Below are 23,743 nucleotides of genomic sequence, written 5' to 3'. Positions count from 1 at the left end.
TTGGATTTGATTGAGCTAATACCATTAAGTTCTTTTGTATCCCAATTGTCATTCAAGAAAATCAACACACTTCACCATCTTACAAATATATATAGATAAGGTCTTCCTGACCTCTTCATCATAGAAAAAGCCCACAAATATATTTAAAGGCATAAACAAGCATACCTTGACTGCACAGTTTGCAATGTTTGGCCACAAATATTTTAGCATTCACTTGTTTCCCTACAAGAACTGACCATTCTAGGCTATTGATTGTAGGTAATGGAGCAGGTCATAAATTGCAATAGCCTGTAGCACTATCAAGTGCCACATAAAAATTGTCATTATAAAAGACCCCTGCTCTGCCAGAGACCTCCCAAACCTAGTATTACAGAGAGATTTTTTTATGACTCTATGATATACATCAATTGTACCGACAAAAGTCTCCATTAGTTCCCAATCCATAAGGTTTGACAGATATATATATATGGTCATAAACACAAAATTCAAACGAGTAGCAGTACAACAATGTGACATGTACTATCATAGTTAAAGGAATAACATAAAGTTTGGTCTATACACTGGAATATCGGATGGCCATTGTCATAGGTGCAGCTCATAGTACATATGTGCATGTCATATTAGCACTTCCTTTACATGCCTACTACCATTATTAGTCATTAGAAAGTCTTTCACCCTACCTTTGTAAGTATGTATGTGTTAGATATGATCAATGCCCCACCCTCATTAGGTGCTACCAATGATCCATGGTGCTCAAAGTTGTAAGGCCCCCATTATGAGGAGAAGCCAAATGTGAGCCCGGACATTGGTTGAGTCCTGACTTGTATATCAGATGAGGTCTATGTGACCGGATGGCAAAAAGGTGACTGTTGTGGGTCTAATCTTTGGGTTAGACGGAGTGGTTAAGCTGGTAGCAACTCGAGGCACATTGCATTGAGTTGCGTGGTAAGGGAGTTAAAAGGGGCCCCTATTGTGGGGTCCGGGGGCCGCGGAAGCGGCCCCTGGCTGGGGGGTCCCAGGGGGGCCAGCGGCCCCCCTGGCGGGGGTCCGGGGGCAGCGCCCCCGGCCCGATGGTAAAGGGAATATTCCTTGGAATATTCCCTGGCCGACTAGTGGAGGCTCATATGGTAGGTCGGTCAGCAGGCCGACCTAACGACCTTCGCGGGCTATAAAAGCTAAACCCCTTCGCAGCCATCTCACACTCATCTTTCACCCAGTCAGAGTTGTTGTTCCAGCTAGCCTTAAGCTCTTCGCCTATCTTCTGTCTAGATCGCCATCTAAGCTTCACTCAGTGGAAGCGCACGGGAGGACAGAGCCATCTTTGTATCAGTTGTTTGGAGTTAAAGAATTTTACTGATTCTCCTCTTATCTGTTGTGTACTCTCTATCTCTTTCTCAGATTCTGTTCGCTGCGCCGTGTAATATTTTACATGGTATCAGAGCCCAGGGGGCTCTAGAGATCGGAGAGAGTGCAAGAGGCAAAGGCTTCAACAGCAAAGAGAAACGATGTCGACTCCGGGAAGCAGTTCTGGCGCATCAGGAAGCGGTGCAGGAGGTGGTGCTGCTGTACCGGCTATTCAAACACTGAGGATTCGTCCACCAACCTTCAGCGAAGGCAAGTTAGATGGTACAAACTACACCTTGTGGAAGTTCAAAATTACTACTATCCTTGATTCTTATGAGCTTCTGGAGACTGTGCTGGGGACTGACGCAGAACCACAGCCTACCCCCGACCCATCAAATCCTAGTGTGATGATTCCTCCGAATGCAGATCTTCTACGAGCTTGGAAACGAAGGAATGCAGATGCATTGTGTGCCTTAGTTACAAGCTGTTCTGACAGTGTTTTGACTCTGATTCAGCATACAACCAAAGCGTCAGAGGCTTGGAATGTACTAAGGAGTCAGTATGAAACATGAAACCAAACAAGGATTCAAAACTTGGAGAATCAACTAGCAGCGGAGAAGTTTGCTGAAGGAGAGACGGTTGAAGCATTCATCACTCGGATTAAGAATCTGCGCGACCAGATGGCTGGCGCTGGGATACAAAAGACTAGCGAAGAGCTAGCTCGGAGGTGTCTTCGGATTTGTCCACAAAAGTTTGATGGACTAGTAACTGCCCTTAATACTCAGGTGAGACCTCAAGCTTTGACTTTTGAGGAGTTTTGTGCATTATTAATGGAGGAGGAGTTGAGGCTGAAAGCCCGAGAAGGAAGCAACAATGGAGATGCTGCATTCTCTGCCAATGCAAAAGGCAAAGGTGTTTCCTCCACCAAAAATGATGGTGACAAAAAGAAGAAGGGCGGCAAGAAGAAGTTTCAAGGAGAGTGCTTCTACTGTAAGAAGAAAGGACATGCAATTGCAGATTGTCGTGTCAAGAAGGCAGATGAAAAGAATGGTACCCTTAAAAGTAAAGGGAAAGAGACAGCCAATACGGCTGAAGCAGAGTTGGAATTATTCATGGCGACCATTGAGGAAGTGTGCTCCTCGGCGCAAGAAGAATCTACCACTGACTCTTGGGTGTTGGATAGTGGGGCCTCCCGTCACATGACCAACAAGAAAGGTCTATACAGTTCTATGCAGCCTCTACAAGAATCCATCACTGTGACGGTTGGAAATGATGCTAAATGCCCTGCTGCGGGCACAGGTACTATTTCTTTTGTTGCTGCAAATGGTGAAGTCAAAAAGCTTTCAAATGTGTTGTATGTTCCCGAAATCAGAAGAAATCTCTTATCAGTTGCTGCCATAACTGATCTTGGTCATGAAGTAAGGTTCAAGAAGACAGGTGCAGAAATTATTGATAGTGCTGGCACAATTGTTGGCAAAGGAGAAAGGAGGAACAACCTGTATGAGCTAAGTGCTCTTACAGCCACCGCTGGAGTGGGCACAAGTAAGCTTTGGCATGAAAGGTTTGGACACATCGGATTTGCAGTATTGAAGGAGATGCAAAAGCAAGGTATGGTTGCTCACCTACCTACAATAGCTGAATTGAAGGAACCATGTGAAGCTTGTATGATGGGCAAGCAACAGAGAAAGGCATTTCCACAAGAAAGCAAGAATAGAGCACATGCTCCTCTAGAGTTGGTGCATGCTGACTTGTGTGGTAAGATGCCTACACAGGCCTTGGGGGGATCTTCTTATTTTATGTTGATTGTCGATGACTACAGTAGGAAGATGTGGGTGTACTTCCTTCGTGATAAGGCTCAAGCTTTTGGTAAGTTTAAAGAATGGCTAATACTTGTTGAGAATGAAACAGGGAAAAGTGTGAAGAAATTTAGAACAGATGGTGGTGGTGAGTTCAACTCAAAGGAGTTTGAAGGCTTTTGCAAGAGCAAAGGGATCAAGCGTCAATTGACGACGCCTCACACACCTCAGCAGAATGGTGTTGTGGAACGCAGGAATCGTACCATTGTGGAGATGGCAAGATGCATGCTAAAGGGCAAGGGATTGCCTAACCATTTTTGGGCTGAAGCTGTTAATACTGCAGTCTACATTCTAAATCGGAGCTACACAAAGGCTCTCAAGGGAAAAACACCTCATGAGGCTTACACTGGTAAGAAACCATCTGTTTCACATTTCAGAATTTTTGGATGTGAATGTTATGCACATGTTCCAGATGAGAAGAGAAACAAGTTACAACCAAAAAGCAGAAAATGTATCTTCTTGGGTTATAGTGATGAGCAGAAGGCTTACAAGTTATATGACCAAGAGGCAAAGAAGATCATCGCGAGCCGTGATGTGGTGTTCAAGGAGGAGCCACATACAGTGGAGGAGGAGAAGGCAAGGTCTTCCACTTTATCATCAAGCGAAGAAGTAGTCCACTATGAACCTGTCCCGAGAGCTATCCCTATCCTTAAGGAGGAGGAAGCATCATCTTCAGATGATGAGGAAAAAGTTCACCAACCTGACATCACCCCACCGGAAAAGCCATTGCCGCGTTGGGTGAAGCAGCTCTATGACCACAATAATCCTATGCCTGCATCTGTTGAGGAGAAGGCAGACGGACCAAGGAGGTCTCAGAGAATAGAGGAGCAAAGGAGGGCTTCTGCTCACATAGTCAACATGGCCTTGATGGTTGAGATTATGAGAGAAGTAAAGGAGCCAACTGACTTAGAAGAAGCACTTGCAGATCCATCATGGAAGGCTGCTATGCAGGCGGAGTATGACAGCATAATGAAGAATGACACTTGGGAGCTAGTGGATCGGCCAGCAAAGCGGAAGATTATTGGCACCAAGTGGATCTGGAAGGTAAAGTACAAGGCTGATGGTACCTTAGAAAAGTACAAAGCTAGACTGGTTGCCCAAGGATTTTCACAAGTTGAAGGGTTTGATTTTCAAGAGTCATTTGCCCCAACTGCCAGAATGACCACTATTCGCACGGTACTTGCAGTGGCTGCCCACAAGAAGTGGCCAGTGTACCAAATGGATGTTAAGTCAGCGTTCTTAAATGGTGACCTCAAGGAGGAGGTGTACGTGGCTCAGCCACCAGGGTTTGAGGCCCCCCATTCTGAGAACAAAGTGTGTAAACTGAAGAAGGCATTGTATGGGCTGAAACAAGCCCCCAGAGCATGGTACCAACGGATAGATAGGTTCTTTTTCAACCTAAACTTCAAAAGATGTGCCTCAGATGCTAACTTGTATGTTTACAGGGATGGTAAAAAGTCTGCAGTGATTGTCCTATATGTGGACGACCTTCTTATTACAGGTGACTATGAAGATATGATCAACCAAACTCGAAAGGTTTTGAGTTTTGAGTTTGAAATGACAGACTTGGGCTTGCTGCACTATTGTTTGGGGATTGAAGTCTGGCAAGAGCCAGGAAAGATCTTCATCTCTCAGAAGAAGTATGCATGGGAGATCTTGAAGGCATTTGGCATGACCGAGTGCAAGGAGATAGCTACACCTATGGAGGTGAATGTAAAGTTATCCGTTGAGGATACATCAGCACTAGCAGACATTGGGAGGTATAGGAGGTTGGTCGGCAGTCTAATCTACTTGTGTAACACCAGACCAGATATCAGTTTTGCTGTTGGTGTTTTGAGCAGGTTCTCAAACAAACCTCATGAGAGTCATTGGAAGGCTGGGATGCGGGTGCTCAGATACTTGAAGAAAACTCTTGACTATGGTATCACATACAGTTTCGGAACTTCTCTTGTGGGGAACTGTGACTCAGATTGGGCAGGAGACATTGATTCCAGGAAGTCAGTTTCTGGTTATTGTTTCTCTTTGGGTTCAGGAATTTTCTCTTGGATTAGTAAGAAGCAACCAACAGTGGCATTGTCTTCTACCGAAGCAGAGTACAAGGCAGCTTGTTTTGCTGCATGTGAGGCCGTATGCTTGAGAAGGATTCTATGGCATATGGGAGTGCAGGATGAAGAACCAACTGTGCTGAGATGTGACAATCAGAGTTGCATCGCCATTGCCAAAAATCCAGTGTTTCATGCACGCACCAAACATATAGAGATCCAGTATCACTATGTGCGTGATTTGATGGAGGATGGGATAGTGGAATTGGTCTACTGTCCAACAGAGGAGAATGGAGCAGATATCTTCACCAAAGCACTTACGAAGGATCTGCTTCAAGTTCATCTTCAGAGACTCGGCATTGGGCCGAGGAGATAGTTTACCTATGGGTGGACATTGAGGGGGGGTGTTAGATATGATCAATGCCCCACCCTCATTAGGTGCTACCAATGATCCATGGTGCTCAAAGTTGTAAGGCCCCCATTATGAGGAGAAGCCAAATGTGAGCCCGGACATTGGTTGAGTCCTGACTTGTATATCAGATGAGGTCTATGTGACCGGATGGCAAAAAGGTGACTGTTGTGGGTCTAATCTTTGGGTTAGACGGAGTGGTTAAGCTGGTAGCAACTCGAGGCACATTGCATTGAGTTGCGTGGTAAGGGAGTTAAAAGGGGCCCCTATTGTGGGGTCCGGGGGCCGCGGAAGCGGCCCCTGGCTGGGGGGTCCCAGGGGGGCCAGCGGCCCCCCTGGCGGGGGTCCGGGGGCAGCGCCCCCGGCCCGATGGTAAAGGGAATATTCCTTGGAATATTCCCTGGCCGACTAGTGGAGGCTCATATGGTAGGTCGGTCAGCAGGCCGACCTAACGACCTTCGCGGGCTATAAAAGCTAAACCCCTTCGCAGCCATCTCACACTCATCTTTCACCCAGTCAGAGTTGTTGTTCCAGCTAGCCTTAAGCTCTTCGCCTATCTTCTGTCTAGATCGCCATCTAAGCTTCACTCAGTGGAAGCGCACGGGAGGACAGAGCCATCTTTGTATCAGTTGTTTGGAGTTAAAGAATTTTACTGATTCTCCTCTTATCTGTTGTGTACTCTCTATCTCTTTCTCAGATTCTGTTCGCTGCGCCGTGTAATATTTTACAGTATGAACTTCTTTGTGCTGCTACTTTTACACTTTCTGGTCTGTAACATTCTCCAACTCCCAACAGAGATTGTGATAGGGGTTTACCTCTAGTTTTCTATGTCAAATCCATTATATAATGCAATACTTCTAATGGAGAAGCATGGAAGTGTAGGTCGTGGTATTGTCCTTGCTGTTAGTAGTAGAAGCGTAGACAAAAACTGCCAAGTAGAAGGAGCTTAAAACCCTAAACATGCAAAAAAAAGGACTTGCAAATAGAACTCACAAAAGAACAAGGATAGTAGTGAAGAGAAACAGCTCTTCTTCGGAAGAAAAGTTCTTTCTTCATTAAATGAGAGAGCCGCACTTTGAAAGGGAAATATATCCATTAAATGAAATGACAACACTGTATTTTAACATCTTTAAAAGGAAAATATTGATATATAGAAAATAAAACACTTTTCTTTCAATTTCTTATTTGCAAAAATATAACTTGAGAAACAATGCGGTCTGTTAAAGTAGCTCTCTCTTGATTGATCCAAACACTTTATCTCTCTACAAATAAAAATGCTCATTATTTAGTCCAACGTAAACCTAATATATAATCAACAATGGTCCAACAGCATCCATTTCCCACTTCTCAAAAACATCATGAGAGCTTCTAAGTTCATACTTCTGAGTCATTTTTCCCATCTTCTAACATTGCAAGCATGACTTACACCACTAGTTTACATCCCTTTGTAAACTAGGCCACACATATCCCTCCTGGAATATCTTCTATAGACTGATCTTGAATGCAAAATGACCTCCATAAGACCCTTCATGATTCTCCTCCAAGATCTTATAGATCTCCTCATTCCATGTTACTTTTCTCAAAATTACATCTGCTCTCTTCATGAACAAGTTGTCATTCACCATTATGTACTTCCACACTCTCCTAATAAAAGGATGATTCTCTCTCTTTTCCACCTCCTTAGGGACAACCCCTATCAAAAGAAACTTTTTGACTAAGGCCAAAAACTCTCTTCCTTGATAAGTGTGAGCCTCTATGATAGTCACAGGCATCACCATGATAGCTTTCTGTGCAACCTCATGAGCAATGGTATTCTCATTCTTAGCAATCTGCCTCAAACCCCATGCTTCCAAATTCCAATCTCTACAAGAGCCTCCTTATTCTATTGCACTTCAACTTTGAGTTAGCATTCTTTACCTTCCACATCCCAACGACTTGCTTCACTACTATTAACGCATCTCCTTTTACCTTCAATCTCTTCCTCAAGTCATGAAACACATATAAGGCCTCCCCCAATGTCACGAGGACGTGAAAATTTGATGCTTTGCTTATATTTAATTGACATTTGATTAAAGGATTAATCAAATGTGCAATTAAAAGATGCACATGTGGGGTGCAAGCCACTTTTTCACAGTTGAAGGCCGAAGGACCCTGTGAAAAAGATGGGTGTCAAAGGCAAAAGTTGTAACAAGTTACACTTGTTAGATTCTAGGTGAATTTTGGTGTCAGCTTGCCCCTAGGACCATTAATTGGCCATTAAGTGTCAGTTGTGACACTAGGGACTAGGCATTAATTAATGGATTAATGCTTGTCCAAGGGTCAATTAATTCATGGGACCACTTTGGGTTGCAAATGGCCTAGCCAATTCATTTTTGGATGGGCAAGGTCAATTTTCTGGGCATGGATTAAGGGCTGAATTAATTTTCAAATTTAATTAATTCTGAAAATTAATTAAATGACTGGAAATTGCTGAAAATGGATTAAAAAAGCTGCCACTTGGCAAAACTTTCCCATGCAAGTGGGGGAAAGGCTAAATAGGCTGAAGGGAGAGGGAAATCTCGTTTTTTCATTTTGGAGCTGTTGGAAAGAGGTGTTGGACTGTGGCTGCCAACATTTGGGGCCATTTCCCAACCATTGGAGACCATTTTGGTGATGGAGATTGCATATTCTTGACCTTGGGAAGCTGGCAATTGCTGCTGATGCACTTTCTCATGAGGATCGCAGTCTCCGATACTCCTATTGTTGGTGCATCCGTTTGGGGCTGGTATAGCAGGACAGTAGCTGATTTTGATCAGTTATTCGCGACAAATCTCAGAATTTACTCTCTCTACAGCATTCTCCCATCTCCTTCAACCTATATTCAGCCATTCTTAGCCATTCAAAGAAGATCTCAGCCATTTTTGGTGGACTGATCTGTAATTTCTGCAGTAAACCCTAATTTACAGCAGAAATTAGGGTTTAGCAGACACCTTGGGATAAATGCCAGAGATTGAAGGCTCAAGGGACTGAAATCAACAGCTGATAATTGAAGATTATCAAGGGATTTCAGGATCCGGCCCATCCCAAATTGATTTGGGGCAGCATTTGGCCAGCCAAGGGTCAAATTGGAGAAGAAGAAGTCCTGGGTGAATCAAGGGGCAAATGCCCCAAAAGGCTTGCTGGTCATTTATGACAACAAGAGCAATTGGTTAGCAAGAGGAGATTGACGAATCTCAAGTCGTACTCCTTCCAATTGAATGAAAGCTAAAGAAATACCGCAAGGGGCGCCAATTTTGGGGCCAACAGGGTGTCTACTGTCCAAGAATGTTATGGTAAAGTGTGTATTTCATTTTATGTGCATTTATTTATTGTTGTAATTAACTCTTAAATCAGGTTATCACCACCCATTCCAAGAAGGAAGGCTGGTTTCACCCAGCATTGCATACTCTGCTTCATTGTTACTCTATACTAGTAGCTTAAACCCTTGCTTCTTGATCACTTTCCCATATGCAGTATACAATGCAAGGCACCTGGAAGCTTCCTTGTGTACTCTCCTATAAAAATCATCAAATAACAAAGTAAAAGCATCCTCAATATTCAATGGCTCACATGGGTGCTTCTATACCTCCTCTTCCTTTAGTATCTTTGGATTCTCTAATCAAATGGAAGGTGAAGGGTAGTGATCCCTTGGAGTAGTAGTATTTAAGGGCTTGAAATCCAAACATATTCTCCAATCGCCAGTCTTCTTGGATAGAATAATGATGGGACTCACCCACTTTGTGTGTTTCACCTAATCCTATCTTCAAAAGTTTGTCCATCTCCTCTTTCAAAACCATTTCTTGCTGAATTGACAAGGGCCTCAATCTCTGACATACAAGCTTAACTCCCATCTTTCAACTCTTGATGTAACTCCTTACCCTTGCTCATCAAATCTTCTCATAATAAGTGATGAACAAACCTAGATATTTATAAAGCACACCTTTATAAGCCTTCTCCTAAATCAAGGGTGCCTTTGTCTTCAATAGTTCCTTTATCTCATTTGCTCTACCATCTTTATCTTCCACTCCTTCCAAGAGAATAGTAGACACTTCATGTTTAGAGTCAACCTCTGATCCTAATGTCTCTTATTCCTCCATTTCTTATGAAAGGTATGACTCACTTTCTGTTCCTTCTCTTCACTTTCATCCTCCAAAGGTTTTCTCTTCACTATACTAAACTTCTTCCCGAAACCCTTCTTATCATAGAGAGTAATATGACAATTTATCTTTGTGGAGATACCAAAAACTTTTACATCCAATTCATCAATAACTCCCAAGCAGCTGATCTTTGAATGATTCGCAAGCTTGATCCAAGATCCTAAAGGGCTTATTATCTCCAAATCAAATCTTTGCACAAAGCTAGTGTAACCACGCATACATGATTACCATCATGCACATATGCCTCTCTAATGTTCTCTCCATAATGCCAAGCCTCCACAACATGCCATATATCTAGAAGATCCTCCACACTAGGCACATGTACAATACTATTCTGTGGCTTTGTCCTCGCTAAATTTACAAACCTCTTCCATGAAGGAGGACAATCTGTCTAGGGATTTTCCTTTTCACCTTCTGGGAGAAGGTTAAACGCCCCTTGCTGTTGACCTTTCATGAGATCTTCAACTTTGGAAGCAATTTGTCCATTGGTCATGTATGTCTCCTTTCCCTAGGGCGGATCGACTAGATCTCACTTAGTGGCACCCCACCACTCTATTATCATATAAAGCCTTGGCAAAGATAATTAGCGACGAGCCTCGCCTCCTCTTACAAAATCTCACTCATGACACCCTAATGAGGTTTGTCCAAAATTGTAGCATCCTAGATGTCTAGACGACATCTTTACCTTCTTTGAGGCCACAAAATGGGACCATCATAGTAGGAAGAGGATTGTATTGCTTCTTTTCGACTTTGAGAAGCCTATGACAGGGTTGACTAGGAATTACTGAAAGGTTACATGACTCTAATAGGCTTTCTACAACATTATATCGATGGTTTCTCAACACTATACAAGACAGCCAGCAGCCAAGGGATCACAGGAAGGTGGAAAGGGAGGAGTTCCACTTGGACATTTCATTTGGACAAGGGTTTCCATTGGCTCCACACTCTTTGCGAAGGCAACGTCTTATTTCCTCAATGTGAGTCTAGTTTCAGGGGTCTTAGGTTGCTTGTATAGATAAAGGAAAAGCTACCAGACTCAAAGTACATAGACAACATAGTCTTGTGTCATGGATGATATGGTGATGCTGGATAGGGTGAGATTGGCCTTGGAGGTGTTTTATGCCGCAACAAGCACAAAAATCAACTAGGGTAAAGGGGCCAATAAGGTGATTTCCCCCAAAAGTAAAACACATCCCACCCCAATGTAGTGACAATTTTGCACAAAAATATCCATCCCTATTTATCCATTGAAGCTATGACACAAAATCTCATATATTAAATATAGGTTTAATGTAAGTCAAACAAATGAGCCGTTTAAATTTGAGTATATCTTTATATTATAAAAGCTCAAATGCATCTTTGAGTGTCACTCCATTGGCCTCTCACTCTCACTCTATTGAGAACCCTTCATGTCTAACTAGGCCGGTTAGATAAAATTATCAAAATGCCCCAAATTTTGGTATATTTTAGTGGCAAATTTTTTGGTGATTTTGTGGAGGGATGTGCTTCAAAAGGCGTCCATGGAGACTCTCAACACCCCTTCTTAAAAGTTGTGGCACATAGCTACAGGGGCCTGGTGAGACCTCGCTTACAATCATCAGGCGCAATTCTCAAGAATCATTCCCTTCAAACCTGGAGCTGTTTAAAAAGTAATACCAACCAAGATAAATGGATCTTTCAGATGGGCCATTCAAGCTTGATTGAAAAGGATATATCGTAACTATTTTGTAGCATCAAGAACCAAGACCCAGACCTACAGGCCATGCTGCAGCAAGCCTTTTTAGGAATCAAGTACTGGAGGAACCATGCAGCCAAAATCAGGATGTAACCCCCAAAAAGTATCATAAGGTGGAAGAAACTTCTTCTCACAAGAAAAGAAGACATCATCATCTTTTATATTAAATTTATGAGGTTTCATAGTTGTATTTCTCCTGTAAATAGTTACCTTTGAAGTGCTTATAATGATACAGGACTTACAAGAAGACACTTGTATCACCTGGACAAGGGCAAATGATTGCCGAAGGCAAGTGGAAGATACCAACTTGTTTGCATCACCAAACAAACTCATTCAAGCACAGTCTAATAAAGCCATCACTTTCATATGAAGGTTAATATACGTGCAGTGCCAATTCAGTGTGAATATAAATGCACAGAAAACCTATTCAAGCACAGTTCCATAAAGGCATGAATACCAAGACCATACCAGTCATAACTGCATCCAGAGAAAACAGGATCAGTGATAACTGCACAAAAACTCTTCAAGGACAGCTCAAAAAAGCTGTCAATTTCATATGAAATTTAATATACATGCAGCACCAAAATGGGTGCATTCAAAAGTTAACCAATGTGACCTTTTCAACAATCTCACTAATTCATTGTTACTTTGACTGGTTTAAACCCCCGCCCCAAAAAAAAAAAAAAAAAAAAAAAAAAAAAAACCTTACTGCTGAGAAGCTTCAGTAATGTTTTGTGCACTTTGATTTCCTTTTGGTGATGGCAACTTAAAAGCTTTTTGCCTATTACAAAGGCAATAAATAGTGTAAGCACACAGGGTGAAAACTTAAATTTTTCTTTTGCATACTTAATGGTCTTTTTGATAAAAAGCTTACCGTGGGCGATGTGCATCAAAGAGTAAACAATGGTTTTGGCAAATTAGAGCTCGCACATTTTCCATCCTAACTAATACCTGTAACAATCACAAGCTTATTCACATCATTTCAACGTCATACCTTCAGACATTTGAACACAACTGACAAAAACTTGAAATTACTTTTTTGAATACCATCCAATTATGATAAAGAAAATACTAAAGGTTAAGATACTTTGAAGATAAGACTTTGAATTGGTGGGAGCATCATAGGTGACGTGTTCGTGAGTATTGCATGGGGAAGGAAGGATTCTTTGTTTTTCTTTTCTTAGTTTTTTGTGTTTTTGGCCCCATAGGCAAAGGGAAGGGAAGAAGAAGAGAGAGGGAAAGAGGGGGATTGCATGGCTGTGGAGAGAGAAAATGAGCAGGGTTTGCACTTAGTTATAATTATGGAACATTAATTGCTAATTTAGTTTCCTTAAGACAGCCCCAAAAAACAATCAATGCTAAATTGTAGGCCATCTCATGGGCTACACCTTGATGCCCTTTGAGCCATGTTCCAGGCTCCCTAGGCATTAAAACATCATTAAACACAATTGTTGCCCCTAGTATCCTAGACACTAAGTGACACTACGGTTAAGGATTCAATTAGGGTTTTCTATGACAGTTAAGCTGTCTAAGGTTAGGATTTATTATAAAAAGGCACTTTATGCAAGAGTAGGACATGAATGTGGCATTTTTCATTGTGGTTGCCTTGAGCATTGTACTATCTCTCATTCATTGTTTCATTGTCTTTCATTTTGTAAAAAACTAGGCTTGAGTTTTTCTTCCACTCCCTTCTTGGTTCCAATTTTGGGCTTAAGAGGGGGTGTTTAGCTAAAATTTTATTACCCACTAATTAACTCTTTAAAACAGCCCCAAAACAATAAACTACTAGAAGTTTCATTAAACGGGGAATGGTTCTAGAGAGTTTCTGTCCCACATGCAAAACCATAATTTGGGAGGATCCTTCCACATCTATAAATAGACGCGCTACCCACCATTCAACCCCATCCTTGTGTGCAGGTTTCTCGATTCTACATGTAGATTGCAGCTATCAGCTCCCATCCACTGGCTGTTCAGCCCTTGGCAACTGCAGCCCTTCCTCCTCCAGCACCTAGCTACCTGTCTACAAGTGCCGCCTTGCTACCTCATACCTTCAACTTGCTGCTGTCCAATAGGCCGTCTGCATCATTCTCTACCTTCTCTCCTGTCATCTTGCTATTTACAGTCTCTAGTGATCAGCATTCATCACTTTTGAGCACTCCAACATCTCCGACTGGTGGTTTTTTCATCCGATGGATGTCACACTCTGACACTCACTACTCTGCTCTTGAGCATTCTGTACACTCTTACCTAAAGTCACCATGTCAGGCACTTTGGTGCCACATGTAGCACCTAGTCACCCATATGTCTAGTCTTTGCCACCCACTTATCCGACTCCTCACACAACCATCCATGCATCTACATCAGGTAAGAATCTATTTAGTGATAAGACTCATTTCAACAAGTCTAACTTTACGACTTGGTCAAATTTGATGTGGCATGTCTCAGATTCACAAGGCTTATGGGACCACATTCGAGGCAAGAACCCCACCTAACCCCCAATGGTTCTCATACAAGGTAGTCTACTCTTGAACAAGCAAAAACACCATAGCAATTGTCAAGCTCATGAATGTTCTTATGCCTGACTTTCACTCAAATTCAGCACTTCAATCTTCCATCTAAGAGTCGGGTACATCTAGTCAACCATTATACGGTTCATTGTGCCTAATGTATCAAACTTGACCACAAACTCAAAGCTAAAAATCACTAAGAGGGATGATTTAATTGTCAAGTTGGCAAAGTATTAGCATTTACTTGCTAAATCTGTTACAACTAGCCCACAAATGTCAAATGATAATAAACTCACTTTGTTCATGAGCAATCTACCACCTAAATATTTCACTTTTATGCAGCAAATCATCTCACAGCCCTAGTTACCCACCTTCTATGAATTTGGATGTCAACTTTTGCATTTCATAAGGTTGTTCAATTAGGTTCACAAGAAAAATCCCATTTGCCATATTTAAGGGGGCTTTGACTTCCACCACACAAAAGGGGAAGCAAGGGGAAAGGAAGAAGAACAACAGGATCGAGTCAAGTAGTGAGGAGCAAAGTAACTCCCCTTCAAAATTGAAACCGGATTGGAAAAATGTCCCTAAGAAAAATAGGTATTGTCAGTATTGCTAAAAGTCCAGTTATTTTGATGACGATGTGTCACTCAAAGGCCAAGAGCAACCCACCCAAAACCCAACTCTTCCCCACCTGAAAACCTAAGAGCTCGATCATCAAGAGAAGACACTTCTACCTCTCCTCCACAAACAAGAGCGGGTCATGCTCCAATACCTTCAACTTATCCATACTAGCAAGGTGCTCAGATTGATCAGTGTTAACATGCTAGTCACATGGCTTCAGGAAAACCCCAGCGGCCAGCCCCCACCATAGCCAAAGGGTCACCTGATTTGTCCACCAACCCTACCAAGGACTTTGGTCCTTTAGTGCTCCTTGTCTCCCTAGAAAAATTGAATGGATGCAACCTTCATTTCTCTTTGAAAGTTGCCATCTGCATCCGATGCATAGCTAGAAGCCCATCGTTACATCCTTGGACATCTACATCTTCAACAATGACTTTTAGCCCAAGAGTTTTTGCTCGTCTTGTCCCAAGCTCCTTCACCATAGTCTTATAATATGACTTGCATATGCAAAAAAACAAAGTATTGTGAGCATGGTGATTATTAGATGAATAGATATTAGCTTTGTCAAGAAAAATTAACATTCTAATGAGACTATGCTGTGACTGGATGAATGGCGATTTTACTAAGCTGATGAATAAAGTAACTGCTGTCAACATGCAACTAACTTTGATGTGGAAGTGGTGGTACATCCACTTGCATGTCAAAGTATAATCCCAATTCAATTTGGTGCATGATTGGATAATGCAACAAAAGGTTATTCCACATTTTGCAAATGAAAGAGTCATACTTTTTTGCATGTAACTTGTACCATTGATAATCTAACCCAATAACTAGTAAAACCATTATGATGATAATAAAAGCTCATCACATTTTGCATCATCATTTACAACATCGGTGACTCAAGCATCTACTTCAAAGGACTCAAGCATAGACTTCTAATGACTCAATCATAAGCTAGCTCTATATATTTCATGCTACAAAGGCAAAAGTGAGCTATGAAGTGTATGAAAAGAAAACTATTTCTTAAACTTCTTCATTTACATCAAATGTTGACAACACAAATTCAGACAAGCACAGCTTCCCTTCTTTCTCCCCTCCAACTTGATGTTCTTCAAGGACTTTTCCTGAATCCACCCAGAAGGCAGGTTGCCTGCATTAGATTTTGCCCAAAATGCTATCATCGACAGTCATGAATGCTCTTGGAGCAGTCACCGACAAAGAACCCACCTAGATGCCATTGCCTGCTGTTCCCATTCCCGATGATGCAGCCAAACCACTCGTCTTGGTGTCCAGATGGTCTAGCTGCTGTTTCTCTGCCCATAAATAATTTCTCTCACCTTTGATCAGCCCAGAATGGCCTCACACAACCTTGCATGGCTCCCAAACATAGTTGACTGCCAAGTATCAAACCTGTCCATGCAAACTCACCTTGTAGACTTAATTTTCTGCCAATAATAATTCAATAAATTGAAAATACATGGTCCTACCCAAACGTTAGCCACGGCCCACCAGCCTTGATTTCGAATTCCTAAGCCCTTTGAACTTGAAAGTGTTGAAACTTTCCACAACCTTAGCTAGAGACATTAAATCATTCAATTCCCTAATCCCCATGACACAAGACATAACCTACACCAAGGTCTCCACTGCCATGAGACAATGGGATGCCATTCTATTGCAAGCAAGGCATTGGAGAAGTCCACGAGCAATTCACAATCTTTGGCTTAATTTCATCCATACACTCCATGGGTGATTGCAAGAGACTACAAGTAGCAACAAATGTGTAACACCCTGACAATGTTGCATTCATGGAAACCTAGTCAGCGATATGGCATCATTTGGTGCCCGTATGACTTCTTCTTTGTTCCCTTAATGTATGACTTCCTTTACACATTTTACGCTTCAAGGGACAACAAATGTAGAACCACCCTCATGATGTTGCTTTCCCGGACACCTGGTCAGTGGTATGGCATTATTCAGTGCCCATATGATTTCTTCATCCCCTTAATGTACAACTTCCTTTGCACATTTTCCACTTTGTTGTAAACTTTACACTTTGTCCTCAGTTTGCACTTCAACTCGTATAGAAAGACATTGCCATAGTAACTAGTTTCCAAGGCCTGGGCAAGGAGCACCTTATAAATCAACTTCTTGAATGGCTGATTTTTAGAAACAGTTGCCTTTCAAAATAAGTATTGTAGCATCTGACACAAATAGACAGATCTACCAACAGGAATCCATCAGTGTATCATCTAGCGAAGTACAATACAGCTCTGATCACTTCTACATCAAACTCTGGTCCTTGTAACTGCAGTAAAGTCGGTCTCTTGCAAGAAATCAGCATCTAGCAGTGCATAGTTAGCCTTCACTAAGACATCGTATTTCAAAATCGTTTTTCACTAAATATAGCACTAAAATGATTTAAAGTCAGTCGATTTGCAAGAAAGCATCATTCCAGCATTGCACAATCAGTTTTCACTGAGAAGAGCAATTGTGGCTGATGCATTATGGAAAACCACATAGAGCTGAGGTTTAACTGTGTCTGCCCAGTTGAAAAAACATAGATAACCTTCCCCCCCCCCTCAAAACAAGGTCAGTGCTGCAATTAAAATCTTTGCTACCACCAATATAACACTTGAATGGGCACCATTTAGACTTTAGCTTGATTACAATACCATCTGTACCTACCATGTACATGCTACTCCATGTAGAAGCAAAAATGCTTTGCAAACTACTATACAGTAAAATTAGATCTGTAAATATAGGACCAAACATGTTTTGAAACAAGCTCAAAGTACCTAACCATAAAACTGGCACTGCAAATCAGCACAATATCTTGGCACATGTTTCATATGACACACAAGAAAAACTTCTGTAGCTATTGTAATCATCACCTCATCTATCACAAGATTTACAAAGCAGGAAACAAAAGCACCTCACAAAGGAAGGGAATGTAGCTGCACCTGATTATTTCTCACAGCAATCGCAGATCTTTTCGGGATGAAAAAGTTTCCAGCGAGAAGGTCCAGGTCCTTTGCATGGACACCCTGCATGCCATAATCCCAAAGCAAAAAAATTGCAGTAGTCGAATGAAAAAATCAAATAGGCAGTGTGTCAAGTGCACTCATGATCCAGATCAAACACTATCAATGAGCAATGAAGAGCAGAAGATTAAAAACATTGTGACAAATAAATTCTTATTGAAATTGATAAACTGCATGATACATCACAATACACTGTACGACACAAACCCATTTTATCTGGATGAACAGGTTCTATTTGCTAAGAAAATAGGAACTTCTGGCAAAAGGACTCAAACATAGATCGTAATCAGGTTGGAAGAATTGCAGTAAGATAACTATGCATGTTTGAGCTTTCACCAATGTCATTTAAGACCAAATAAGAAGCCATGTTGCATCATTTTAAAATGTTACTTTGCCAAATAGCTTGCAAATTCTCAGATATATGATTGCATAGGAGCAGTCAAACCCTTGTCCCTCACATCACTATACTCTGCCATCAATTAATCAGTACATGGCTAGTAGGGTACCCCAGTTTTTCCCAAAAGTCTGCCAATGGTGCATCTGGACTGCAAGGTGCAGCGACACTATAGAGCAACTATATGTTTCTACTCTGCCGATACCCTCACCCATGTATAAACTTGTCACTGAGATCATTCACCCACTTGAGAGGTGGATGGCAGCGATTGCAGGGTGATTCAGATCACATGCACATTAAGCAGCAAGAGGCCTCGTTTCATACTTGGGAATCTAGCACATTCTGCCTTTTAGGCACATGGTTTGGCATTAAGGACTACCAAACTAGTTCTTTACTCGCACTGTATTGGATTTCTTCCACCTTGTGCAATACCAAGAACATTCATCTTTAGAGACATTTGTAATATTTTTGCCTCAGTGTAAACCAGCTTTCTGTGAACAAAAGGGCAGTGAACGTTAACTTGCAAGCATCTAATCTTAAAAACAGAGATTCAGCAAGAAAAAAGCAAACTTTTAAAGAGTAAGAACGAAATGCAATCAATGCATAGGGAGATACGACATGGAATCAATCTTGATGTTGAAGACAAAGAAGACAAGCCAAAACCTAAATGTACGAAGTGGGTAAAGTAACCCAGTTCCCAACCATAGATGACGATACCAAAGGAGCAATCGACTTTAATCAATGCATGGGGAGATACAACATGGAATGAATCTCCATGTCAAAGACAAAGAAGACAAGCCAAAACCTAAATGTACAAAGTGGGTAAAGCAACCCCCTCCCAAACCATGGATGTCGATGCCAAAGGAGCAGCAGCTAAAGTCAGCTATGGTGCTAAGAATCTAATGCAGAACTAGATGAATTTCAGCTAGAAGAGCTATCAAAAAAGCAGCCAACATGGTAGCTTCAAGGGATGCCTAAACCTCAGCCTCAAAAGGAGAAACGTGCATGCTGCTAAACAACAAGGAGAGAACATAGGACCACCAAAACCAACCAGCACTTCATATTGAGATGTTTTAGTGCTAAGGTAAGAATGCAAACAGGGAAACACAAAAGAGAAAGGAGTCCTAAGAAGGTACATGAGCATGAGGACAATTAGCCTATGCACCAAATGTGAAGAAACTACTAGGGTGTGCTATGAGGAAACATAAATTGTACAACCACGCCAGAAACACAAAGACACAGACAGTGATGTGCAAAACTCAAACCCTAAACACAAAACGCAAAACGCAAAACACAAACAAAGAGAGAAGGAGAACTCTGAAGTGAATGGATCAATGCAGTAAATGAATGTATGAGTATATAGAATGCTCAAGGGCAGAGAAATGAGTGTCCCAGTGTGACGTCCACCAAAGACGGATCCCAAGTGCTACGACCACCAGTGGGAGTGTGTCGGAGGGTATAGAAGACCCATATACAAATCATTGAAAGTAGTAGGATGCCTGGCAACAGCAGTGGAGATACGCGACGATGCCGGCAATGGCTGAAACTAACAAACCTAGTAGAAGAGGTGTTGACTGGGGCTAGCAAGGGCTGTCTGGGGCCAAACACAGCAGTGGAGGAAGCGCCAAGTAGCAAGTGGCAACTAGAAGGGCAATCGCCAGGGGCTGGAGCAACATACAAAGTGGTGGCAGCAGTCACAAAGGCTGGGAACAGCCACGTGGAGGAAGGCTAATGTCAAAGATCTTCACATAAACGCGAAAAACCCACATAAAAGGGATGAAGCCAGAATGGGGGCAGCCTACCTATTTATAGATGTGCATGGACCCTCCCAAATTAGGGTTTCACAAAAAATCTCTCGAACCATCCATCAATTTTGTGTTATTCACTAAGCAAGCATGCTTCGAGGCTATTTAAGAGGCTAATTAGCATGGAATGAGTTTTTTAGCTCAACACCCCCTTTCAAGTCCAAAACAAGGCTAGAAAGGAAGGTCAATCCAGGTTTACCCAAGGCACCCCAGGCATCCCACCCCAAAGCAACCAAGGCATTGGACAAACACGCTTAGCATTTGATTAAAAGTTAATCAAATGTGCTAATGTGACTTGTACACATGAGGTGCAAGTCAATTATTTCACAGTGTGAGAGCTAGGACCCCAAGATATCAATTGGTGCCAAAGGCAAAAGTTATAATAAGTTATACCTAACAGGTACTAGGTGATACCCGATATTAGATTTTGGCCTATACCAATTTATTTGTCACTAATGTCGGTGGTGACACTAGAGACTAGGCATTAACTAATTAATTAATTAATGCCCTCATAAGGGTTAATGACTACTCGGGGATACTTGGAAAACAAATTGGCTAGGTTATTTCCTGGTGAGATTGACTTTTTAAGCACTAAAATAATTATCAAATTAATTTTCAAATTTGATTTTTTGAAATGTTATTTAATAAGCTAGATAATGCTGAAAAATGGGATAAGAAGACTACCACTTGGCAAAACTTGCCCATGCAAGTGGAAAAAACGTTTTTAGGGGCTGGTCTAAGTCTATTCTAGCCATTGTGAGGGAGGAGGCTGTAAGAGAGTAACGAGAGGTTGCCGATGTGATTTGCAACAACCATGGATCAATCCTATAGCATGTGATAGTAGTTTGGATCCTGCCAAAAGCAGGTAACAACCACCCAAGGTCTTAGTGCAAATGACAACATACAAGAGGAGACAATAGTCTTTCTAGAGATCCCAAGTTACAAGTGACAGCTTCCATGGCTGTTTGAGCAAGTTAGCAACAATTTTTCAGAATTTCTCACGATGAAACTCTGAAATTTCTCTCTCTATAACACTCTCTCATCCCTCACTCATCTCTCAAGTTATCTCAACATTTTCCAGCAATTTAAGCCATCAAAGGAAAAAATTTCAGTAAATCTCTACTGTAAACCCTAATTTACAACAAAAATCACATGGAATTCCTTCATCCAGTCATGAGGTTGCAAGATAGATGCTTTGACCAAGCACTACTTCAAGGTGTTAAGAGCTTCTTCACAATGATTTGTCCAAATGAACTCTGCATCTTTCCTCATGAGCTTGTGTAAGGGGGCTGCCTTAGTTGCAAAATGTGCTATGAACATCCTATAGTAACCCATATGGCCAAGAAATCCCCTTAATTATTTGAGGTTAGTTGTGAAGTCAAAGTGATAATCTTCTCAATCTTAGCAAGGTCTATGGCTATCCCTGTGAAGAAAACTGCTAGGGTTTGTACTGAGGAATCACAAAATGTACGACCACGACAAAAACACAAAGAGACAAACACAGACACAAAAAAGTAAAACTCAAATCCTAAACCCAAAACTCAAAACTCAAACACAATAGAAGAAGGGAGAGAAGAACACAACTTTAAAGTGAATGAATACAGTAAATGAATGTGAGAGGGCACAAATACTCAAGGGCAAAGCAAAGTGTCGAATAGTGATATCCACCGAAGACGGATCCCAAGTCTACAACCACCAATCGGAGAGTGGAGTGAGGAATCTGCAAAACACTGATGCCAAGGAGCTCCAAAAGGGTGCAAACACAAGCTGAAGGATGTCACCTAGTGGAGAGGGAAGCAGCCACACTGTCGTCGGGCAGAGAAAGCCCAAACGCAAGCAGCTGGAGGGTGTGGAGACTGATGCCTGGCTGATGTGTGTCAAACGCAGGCACCAGGAGATGGTGGAGATGCTGGCAATGGCAGGTGGATGCCAAATGTAGCCTGGAAGATGGCGCCAAACAGTGGGCGACAACCTGGAGAAAGGCACCAAGGCACTGCAAGGGCTGATGGGGAGGTAGTAGCAATCGTGAAGGCTAGACAACCCCGTAGAGGTAGACTGATGGCTGAAATCTGCACACGAGGGTGAGAAACCTGCAAAAAGGGATAATGTTGAATGGGGACAGCTTGTCTATTTATAGATATTAAAGGATGCCCCAAAGAATAAGGGTTTTGAGGGGATCACTGAAACTCTCTCAAACCGCTTCCCTTTTTAGGGTTTTTCATTTATTAAGTGTGTTTTGGGGCTGTTTAAGAATACTAATCAGCTGAAAAGCGTGTTTTAGCTCAACAATCCCTTGTGCAAAGACAATGTGGCCCAGCAGGACTCCTGAAGAAACCCCAAAGATGCATTTGTCAAGGTTGAGGGAGATCCCATACTCCTGCAATCAATCAAAGCACTACACCAGGTGTCCCCAATGCTTGCAGAGTGGACTGAAGACACAAAAATCATCTAAATATACCTCAATGAAATCATATGGGTGGTCTTGGAATGGGGTTATCATGATTCATTGAAAGGTAGCAAGGGTGTTACAGAGCCCAAAAGGCATCACTCTATAGGCACAAGTCCCTCATTCTGTGGTGAAGGTTGTTTTGGATTGGCCTTCTTTTGCAATCTGCACTTGATTGTATCCACTAAAACCATCCAAGAGAGATGAAAGTTCCACAGACTACTTCTAGATACAGATCTGACTCCTTCAGGAGAGTAGCTTCTTCCTCTGATACTCTACTAGAGCTATCTTTCTCTGCTTTCTGCTGCAACTTTGCAAATCCTTCTAGATGCTAAAATGGTATGAGGGTTGTCGCTAATATGAGTTGTGTGATACTCAATCCCCGACTTGAGGACTCATCTTCTAGGATGCATCCAAGAATGTAATGCGATAAGAACCCTCTAAGGTCTCTGATGTTGTGGGGTTGGTGTTGTTTGTCTCTTCCATTTTGTGTACATCCTCTGCATGTGTTGCGGACCATTAACGAGCTCGAAAGGGACCATGGTCATTCCGTCCAAGAGTAGGGGTTCTTCATTCTCTGAAGCCTTGATCATGTCCTGACGGACCTCCTCTTCGAATGGAAGAGATTCTTGCTCTTCATTGCTTTCATTAACTTCATCTTTGAATTCATCATCTTCCACTTCAGGCTCTATCTCTGCTTTTACACAGGCTCTGTAAGAGAAGAACATGCTCTGTTTCTACTTCTCCTTCTATCTCTAACTCTGTTGTGGCCATGTAACAAGGAAAGCAGTACATCCATGCCTCTATCTCACTATCAAAGGTAATTTCAAAAGTCATTCATGGTTCTGGTAGGAGGTATTTACTCATTGGCAGTGACATTGCATCTTTCAAGAGATGGCTTTTAGTGCTCACTATGAGGGACTGTGCTTCAGATTTCTTTACAAAAATTTGATTGGTAGCATCTTCTTCCACTGATATTCCATCCGTTGCTTCATTGGAAGAGTCAAATGAGACTTCTATAGAGATGGATCCATCATCTTTTTGTGTACCATAGAGTTTCAAAACCACTTTGTTAGGTCCCCCTTTAAACCAATCGATCCTTGCTTGTGCTTCAAATTGCCATGGTTTCTAAGTAACAGAGGATAAGATGTTTCATAAGAGTTGGGCTTTACCACTAGGTATGTCATCCAATAATCTCTTCCTACAACTGTGGTCTTGATGTAAGGAAGGATGCCTAAAGGCTTGATTTTGCTTCGATAAGCCAATTTGATAAGCCACTGAGTAGGTTGCATGCCTTGTAGACCTAAATCTTTCATCGTCACATCCGTCATGATGTTCACTGAAGAGCCGCCATCTATCAATGCACTT

General features: G+C 41.9%; 1 protein-coding gene across 3 annotated transcripts in view; it reads right to left on the bottom strand.

The window, feature by feature from the left end:
* The window catches only part of LOC148031584 (magnesium transporter MRS2-2-like), a 71,569-nt gene that overhangs the window by 24,820 nt on the left and 23,006 nt on the right, over positions 1-23,743 (bottom strand). For 2 of the 3 annotated variants that reach the window (XM_087685157.1, XM_087685159.1), the window contains exons 2-4: positions 17,650-17,733; positions 12,436-12,512; positions 12,271-12,342 (exon numbers count right to left, since the gene is read on the bottom strand). In XM_087685157.1, coding sequence (XP_087541283.1) covers positions 12,271-12,342; positions 12,436-12,512; positions 17,650-17,733 — 233 coding nt within the window. The remainder of the gene's footprint in view (positions 1-12,270; positions 12,343-12,435; positions 12,513-17,649; positions 17,734-23,743) is intronic. The other variant, XM_087685158.1, reaches the window with a different exon arrangement.

The sequence above is a fragment of the Lygodium microphyllum genome, chromosome 9 (assembly GCF_053477565.2).
Source record: "Lygodium microphyllum isolate KBCC chromosome 9, Lygodium_microphyllum_v1.1.10, whole genome shotgun sequence".
Taxonomy (NCBI): domain Eukaryota; kingdom Viridiplantae; phylum Streptophyta; class Polypodiopsida; order Schizaeales; family Lygodiaceae; genus Lygodium; species Lygodium microphyllum.
The sequence above is the reverse complement of the archived record's forward strand: the minus strand, read 5'-3'. Positions and strand labels throughout refer to the sequence as shown.